Source organism: Panulirus ornatus, chromosome 28 (genome assembly GCF_036320965.1).
Source record: "Panulirus ornatus isolate Po-2019 chromosome 28, ASM3632096v1, whole genome shotgun sequence".
NCBI classification, from domain to species: domain Eukaryota; kingdom Metazoa; phylum Arthropoda; class Malacostraca; order Decapoda; family Palinuridae; genus Panulirus; species Panulirus ornatus.
This window is the reverse complement of record NC_092251.1, coordinates 13,121,314-13,129,949: the sequence shown is the minus strand read 5'-3', so window position 1 is coordinate 13,129,949 and position 8,636 is coordinate 13,121,314. Positions and strand designations below refer to the sequence as shown.

At 42.0% G+C, this 8,636-nt stretch overlaps 1 protein-coding gene across 1 annotated transcript; it reads right to left on the bottom strand.

Annotated features, from left to right (window-relative positions):
* Window positions 1–1,648: 1,648 nt before the first annotated feature.
* LOC139757907 (uncharacterized) lies at window positions 1,649–2,131 on the bottom strand. Its single transcript, XM_071678852.1, has one exon. The coding sequence runs from the start codon at window positions 2,129–2,131 to the stop codon at window positions 1,649–1,651; it is 483 nt and encodes a 160-aa protein (XP_071534953.1).
* Between the last annotated feature and the right edge of the window lie 6,505 nt (window positions 2,132–8,636).

Here is an 8,636-nt window from a genome sequence, read left to right as displayed (position 1 = left end):
CTCTGGCCATCTCTCCTACTTACATACGTATACTTATGTATATCTCGCTTTTTAAACCAGGTATTCCCAATCGCCAGTCCTTTTTCAGCACATAAATCTACAAGCTCTTCACCATTTCCATTTACAACACTGAACACCACCCCATGTATACCAATTATTCCCTCAACTGCCACATTACTCACCTTTGCATTCAAATCACCTATCACTATAACTCGGTCTCGTGCATCAAAACCACTAACACACTCATTCAGCTGCTCCCAAAACACTTACCTCTCATGATCTTTCTTCTCATGCCCAGGAGCATATGCACCAATAATCACCCATCTCTCTCCATTAACTTTCAGTTTTACCCATATTAATCGAGAATCTACTTTCTTACATTCTATCACATACTCCCACAACTCCTGTTTCAGGAGTACTGCTACTCCTTCCCTTGTTCTTCTCCTCTCATTAACCCCTGACTTTACTCCCAAGACATTCCCAAACCACTCTTCCCCTTTACCCTTGAGCTTCGTTTCACTCAGAGCCAAAACATCCAGGTTCCTTTCCTTAAACATATTACCTATCTCTCCTTTTTTCACATCTTGGTTACATCCACACACATTTAGACACCCCAGTCTGAGCCTTCGAGGAGGATGAGCAATCCCCGCGTGGCTCCTTCTTCTGTTTCCCATTTCCTCGCGTGTCGTAGAAGGCGACTAGAGGGGACGGGAGCAGGGGGCCAGAAATCCTCCCCTCCTTGTATTTTTAACTTTCTACAATGGGAAACAGAAGAATATATATATATATATATATATATATATATATATATATATATATATATATATATATATATATATATATATATATATATATATATATATATATATATATATACACAGAGAAACAGTCCCCTTTAAAGCCGTAGAGCAAAAGAACAGCTAAACAAAAGGCTTTCGCCTCTCCCTTAGGCAATCTATCGGATGGAAAACAAGTGAGAAAATACTTTGCAAGACTAACATGCATCAGAGAAATCTTTATAGAAAAGTCAGAAGGTAGAATGAACATGAATTTCATGTATCCGATCACCAAGGACATGCCTTCCTTCAATGCTCCATCCTCGTGGCTTACCATGTCTATATCATAACTGATGTGAATGAAACAATAATTCAATCGTGTCCCCTGGACACGGATTACCGCAGCATGGCCAGGGCGAGATCAGTGGTTGAGAAGGTGGCATAATATACCACTAACGTTACTATGATTCATTAAAAGAATTATTCAACACCAGAGAGTAAGAGGTGATGATCAAGCCTAAACATAATAACAGTGTCCCTCTAAACAACACTTCGCTGGTTAAAAAAAAAAAATTAATTCGTGCTCTCCATAATAATTCGGTGGCCTTTATATCTCAGTCCATTTTCTCTCGTTCGTAATACTCTTCGCGACCATCAAGATATTCTCAATATAGACGTTGTTGAATCCTGGAGCCGCCATTTGCTTTGACACAACAAATTCAATTCTTACTGTCTGTATTCATATGATTTATTATGTAAGGAAAGAATCAGTGTAGTTGTTCATTGCTGCACTGCTTTCACTGCAAGAATATCCCTACTTGGGTTGGGTCCCAGACCTGCAATGTATATCTAAAGAGAGGTATAGCTATGCTTCAGTATAGTGGCAATATCACATCTTTTCTCTTGTACGTAAAGTTTCCATTGGTAATTCCTAATATCCTATTTGTTTTCATGGCAGCTTCATCACAGTGTTGAGAGAATTTGAAGTTGTTTGAGACAATGACCCCTTGATCCATCACACTAAGGTTGTCCTTTATCTTGCGGCCAATCACTTCATAATCGAGTTTCTTGTTGAAGATTCCGACTTGTAACAGCTGACATTTAATGATATCAAATGGCATTTGCCATTTTCTAGACCACTCAATTATATCATCTCGATCCTCATGTAATCTTAGCTTATCTTCTTCACCTAATATGGCATGGCTGATCTGTATGTCATCTGAAGACTTGGATACCATGTTATTCAGCTCTTCATCTATATCAATAGGATAGATGATGAAAGTATAGATCCCAGGACGGGTCCTGGGGAACACCACTAGTATTGGGTGATCACGGTAATGATTCACCACATTCATTGCGACTCTTCGCCTCCTTTCACATACCCAGGCTTCTATCCAGTTTCCTAGCTTTATGCATCAGTTTAAGATGAGGTACCTTGAATAATCTATAATTCAAGGGAGGGAGGGGTTTGAAAGGCATGATTTGTGCCTTCTAAACCCATGCTGTGTATTATTAACCAGATTCTTTTTTCAAGGTAGGCTACGATGTTATCTCTAATAATCGACTCCAGAAGTCTACATGTCATCGACATGTGGCTAATAGAACGGTAGTTACCGAGCAAATCATGGCTTCTGTTTTTGAATGTAGGAGTAACGTCTGTCAGTCTCCTGGGCTTCGGTACAACTCCATCCTGGAGAGATTTATTCAGAAAATAGGTGAACGGTTTGACAATTTTTGATAACTTACGGACAGAAGCGAGCATGACTTGGATTTTCCTTAGTCCTAAAGACTGTGTTAGTACTTCTTCAAGTGCGACAGGTAAAACATGGTATCGTGTGTGTGTGCTATTCATGACTGTCTCAGAATTCGTGTCGCTTCTTTCTAGCGTAAAAACTAAACTGAGAAACATGTTTTGGGTTTTTGCTATGCTTTCGTCATCCACAATGGGCTCCCCATCTTCGTCTTCTAAGGGCCCTGTCCCACGCCTTATGTGTTTCTTATTAGTGATATATCTATAAAATCTCATAGGATCTCTGATGCATTTTGAAATCCTCACTTCATAGTCTCCCTCGTCTAGTTCAATAAGTCTTTTCACCTTTCTCCTAATTGTTTTATAATGCGTTGCAAGATTTGGACATTATTTGATTTTCAAAGTTGTAAGAGTTTATTACTGTTCCTCATAGCTCTTACAATATCTCTGGGTACCATTAGGCCAGTTGTTAATTCTACTGTTTCTGTTATGCATAGGAATGCATGTGGCTTTTTTTGTGTGTGCATAATCTGACGCTTAAAACATGTGTTTAAAGCATCTTTCAAACCATTACAATCATAACTTTTAAGACTAGGGGTAAAAGTACTGCTTTTAGGGGAATTGGTTTTGAGATTTACATTGAACCTAACCATGGTGTTGCCACATGTACGTAGATGTCCACCAACACGGGTATTAGTGGATGAGAACTCCTTATGATGTGAGAACTAGATCAAGTGTCTTAACTTCCCTTGTCAGGCTCTCTGACGCTTTGGTAGAGAAAATTGCCTTCGTCAAAGTTGATAAATCTGGCAAGTTCACTTTCTACCCATGTAATAGATCGCCAGATGATCTCTGGGAGATTTAGATCCCTTAAAATGATAGAATTTCTATCCTCTCTTGTTCTCAGTGAACTCTCGTCCAGGACTGGGACGTCGAAGTATATACGATGTTTATGTAAAATTTGAAAAATTGTGAGCTAATTTGAACACGCAGATGTTGTAGTCTGAATTTTAATGGGGTTTAGGTATGATTTTACGTACAGTGCAGTTCCACCTCCTCGAATCTTCTTTATCTCTCACAAATAATCTATATAGCACATATAGCACATATAGTACATATAGCACCCTCTAATTAGATCGTTGTCTTTTCATGTTTAGGAACGTTTCTGTTAATCCAGTGATAACAACGAGTTCATGGTTTACCAAGCAATGCAATTCATCTATTCTGTTTCTCTTTACTTTCTCCGTTTGATTTCCGCTCGAAATCAAGTGGTACGATTCAGTGACCGACCATCCCTAAACCGAGGTCTAAAGAGCTCTCGACATCCCTCTCTCGCTGTCTGGTTCTGTGGGGACGGGTCCCGCTCTGACCTGCCTCCACCGTGATACGTAATATGACTTGACCTAACCTCTCCCACCTCTGGCATATGGTCGACGAGCCGACCTCTACTGACCCTCAACAAGAACTTTTACGTGGTAATGGTATGGCAAGTTGAGCTTTGATTCGTGCACTTAAGAGTTCTGACCTATTCCTGCAAAGGTGGATGCAGTCTGTGTTCTATAATCCCTTGTCTCTTATGAAGTCGAATCATGGGCCTACGAAGCCTATGTTAACACGGGTGGTTTGGTCTCTCATTTACACCAAACGCTCTACTTAGGACGTAGGTACTGCCTGTGTTTCGTCTCGAGGAAGGGCCAACTATAACGATGCTATTCGATCCGTTCTTTCAGAGCGTAGATCAGCTCGTTGTTTTCCTTTACGATATTTCCTGAATCTATATTATCATGTTAAACGTAGCTGCTCCTAATATTCACCGCTAAACACAGCTTTGTAGCTGGTACTTCAGTCGCTTTTAACTTTTCTGTAATGTGGGAAATTCGAGCACCAAGGTAGTAGACAGGGTCAGTTCTCTTAGCGCCTGAGGTCTCTGCCGTGTGTTTACCCAGATTTCTGGCCAGTGAATCTCCTAGAATTATGAAATCGTCTCCGCCCATCTTTACTTCTCAGTCGCTGAATACTGCAAGATGATTGCTCGTGGGAGGAGCCATCGTGGGCGGGAGAAGGGGAGTGGCCTCATGAAGAAAAGGGAGGGGAACGGCTGGCGAGAGAGGCGGGTGATGATTGACGTGTGACGTAAACCTGGAGGAGGTTATGGAACCAGAGCGAGAGAGAGAGAGAGGGCCTTAGGTCTTGGGACCTTGGTGGAGGGTTGAGACTGGGGGTGAGAGGAGGTAGAAGGACACGGTGGTTGAGGCGGAGGATGAGCATATTGAGGTGCAGGAGGGGCTGTGGGAGTAGGCAGTGGACTTTCCACGGGTGTTGGTGAATAAGTTGTGTTGGGAACGTACGAGTGGTAGGGCTGGCAGTGGAAGTGGTGCGTGTGTTGCTGGATGGGCTGTGTGGGAAGGTGTGAGCGAGGAAGAGGTGGGGCAAGCAGTAGGCGCTGTACAGATACTGGAGCTTTAAGCTTTAGTTGGTTCAATTACTATATGAAGATAAAGAAAAACATAGAGGTGGTTATTGTAAAACAACAACAAAAATGTGAACATTCTTGTAAAGAAATTATTACTCTTATCAACATAACAAAAAAAGCTATTCATTATAAGGTCTTATCATATGAGGTATCCATTAACCAGGCCACCTGCTTACAGACAGAGAGCATCCCTTCATTGCCATTTAGCATTCATTTATCATTCACCTCCCACACTATCAGTATCCATGGGTTTATCAGACCTTGAACCTAACACCACAAAACACAAAGAAGGAATAGGAGCACAGAGTGACACACCCGTCCTCGGCGATGGCTGAACAAGAACTGAAGGTAGAGGGACCTCAAGTGGTCGTACACATTTGGAAACCTAGTACGACAAACGAACTTTGAGATGCTTCGGGTCTGATAGACCCAAGGATAACATTGTAGGGTTAAGAGCAAAAGGAGTTATATCATCTGGACCGTACGCCTTATCCACCTAGAAATGAGAGAGTCCTTAGGAGAATCTAGGAGATGGCATAGTTCAGTGGAAGGAGAAGGACACGAATGATTAAAAGCGAAATCAACCAGAGTTGAATCAGAGGAAGGGAGGGTACCAAAAAAAGATTGGTTTTATCAGTGGAAGACTTAGCTACAGATTGATCATGTCGGGAGAGAAGAGAAAAGGCTAGATTACAGAAGTTGTTGGAGATGTTTATAGCTAAGGAACAGAGAGATTTGTCAGTGGAAAAAAAAAGTCAGTTCAGGACACTTTCTGTTTATGAGGGTACGCTTGACTCTACAAAGAATAGCTTTGCAATGATTCCGAACAGAAATGAAAGCGGTGTGGGTGTCGGGAGGGTGGGTTCATGGCCCGGTACGCTTCATCCCAGATGCGGTAGGCATCAGAGCTGGAGCGATCAAGCCATGACTCGGGAAGAGCGTGTAGGGAGAAGATGGGGGTTCTGGACTCCGTCCCGGCCAAGATTACCTCTGTTTTGCGTCCAGCACCACACGAGACAACCCAGCCAGCGCAGTAGTCTCCGTGCCGGGGAAAAGTCAAGGAAGAAACCGAGCGTGGATGACGGCTGTGCTCTTCTGAAGTGCCAAGGCTAGCGTTTCGAGAAGAGAGAGGGGAAGATAGAGGATAGACGTGCCCAGTTAGAGGTGATAATGATAACAACACTGTGGTTGGAGGGACCCTTAGGGAGCACAAGGTGCGAGGGTTCAGAGATATAACAGACATCAGGCGTTTTGAAAGAGTGGTCATGACGGTCGAGACCTCTTGTTGGATGTTTGATTACTTGTTCCAGATCGTTAACGAGGGAAAAGAAAAGGCCTCGACTCCACACGAGTCATCTCGGGTTGAGAGCCTCACCAACTCTTGTGGTGTATATTGAAATCTCCTGCAGAGAGGATCTTAGCATGTGGATGTGCATGGGGCCGAATTTCGTGGGAAAAAGTCAAATATTCGAAAAGTTGTACACATTTTGAAGGTCTAGGGGAGGATATATACACGAAACATCACGAGAAACTTATAAAAGGTAGAGAAATTTTGAACCAAATGGCATCAGAGTCAGATGACTTAATATCCACAAGAATTGTAACAGAAGATATTCATTATAGTATGCACAAACGCGTTTCACAGAGTGGACACTAAGAAAAAGATTGAACTTAGAGGTTAGCAATGTAGAGGGGAAGCAGCCCTGGACAGGTGGGTAACCAAGAGAAGAAGATCAGGACTGGGAAGAGGTGGGGAAAATGTTGTTCTGAAGAGGTAAGGTTCGATCTGACACCACGAATGTTGCAGAGAAGAAAAAATGACATCAAAGATCCAGATCTGGGAGATGTGACTGGAAAACTGGAGTAGCTCCTAGTGACTTGATGTCGGTCAAGAAATACCTGGAATCCTAACTACGCGCCTCGCCCAGTGGTGCAGCTCTGATTCACCTCCCGAGAGACTGGAACAGATTATATTATCATGATTTTCTTTACTCTTAAGAAAAGGAAAAAGCTCAGTGGAATATGGAAGGTTGTGTGTGTCTTGTGTTAAGAAGTGTTGTGTTTGAGATCAAGAGCAAATGAGTCTGTGGATCGAAAGCCAGGATCGCATCTGTCAGTGTAGCGGAAAAAAAAATTTCGGAAAAACAGCGACTTGGGTAAGGGTTCAGTGCTAACTTTTCAGACACCCAGCCTGTCGCAATTCCCTGGACGTTGTAATGCCTAGCAGGTGGTAGACAACTCGAAAATTCTCAAACATTGCAGACGTCACAACAAATCACAACTAACAGAAGCAGAACATATCATAGAATTTTACTCCTTATTCAACAACCAGCAAACAGGTCAAGTTAGAGTCTTTACATTATTTGGCTCCTCCAACCATCAAGAAGCACCGCAAAGAGGATCCCATCCCGTGTGGCTGGCCTCAAACGTGAGATCCTATGACTTAAAACCATTAGTCTCTTCTCGCCGTCATGGAGTTCACAGGATTGTAGTTTTCATCTCTGTGTATCCATCGTACTCAGTGTCTTTGAAGATCTTGTGTTGAATTCATCTCTATTAGTCTGCTAAGGGCGAAGCTCACTGTGTATGTCTTGGGAATATTGTAGATATGGCATTTGGGAATAAACTTTTCTATCTTTCGAAGTGATAACAAACTTGTGCTCGGAAATAAAAGAAACCAAAGAGAAATTAATTGAAACTAAACATGGTATTGTCTTTCGCAAACATGTCAGAATGAAAATACCCTGACTACTTCTATTAATATATATATATATATATATATATATTTTCTCTCGTACTATTCGCCATTTCCCGCGTTAGCGAGGTAGCGTTAAGAACAGAGGACTGGGCCTTTGAGGGAATATCCTCACCTGGCCCCCTTCTTTGTTCCTTCTTTGGAAAATTAAAAAAAAAAAAAACGAGAGAGGAGGATTTCTCACCTATCCACAGGAATGATATATATATATATATATATATATATATATATATATATATATATATATATATATATATATATATATATATATATATTTTTTTTCTTTTTTTTTTTTTTTTGCTTTGTCGCTTTCTCCCGCGTTTGCGAGGCAGCGCAAGGAAACAGACGAAAGAAATGGCCCAACCCACCCCCATACACATGCCTTGATTCAATCCACTGACAGCACGTCAACCCCGGTATACCACATCGCTCCAATTCACTCTATTCTTTGCCCTCCTTTCACCCTCCTGCATGTTCAGGCCCCGATCACACAAAATCTTTTTCACTCCATCTTTCCGCCTCCAATTTGGTCTCCCTCTTCTCCTCGTTCCCTCCACCTCCGACACATATATCCTCTTGGTCAATCTTTCCTCACTCATTCTCTCCATGTGACCAAACCATTTCAAAACACCCTCTTCTGCTCTCTCAACCACGCTCTTTTTATTTCCACACATCTCTCTTACCCTTACGTTACTTACTCGATCAAACCACCTCACACCACACATTGTCCTCAAACATCTCATTTCCAGCACATCCATCCTCCTGCGCACAACTCTATCCATAGTCCACGACTCGCAACCATACAACATTGTTGGAACCACTATTCCTTCAAACATACCCATTTTTGCTTTCCGAGATAATGTTCTCGACTTCCACACATTC

Bases quoted from the DNA above. Each gene is read 5' to 3' on its own strand.
- LOC139757907 (XM_071678852.1), bottom strand. From the start codon at position 2,131: ATGAATGTGGTGAATCATTACCGTGATCACCCAATACTAGTGGTGTTC.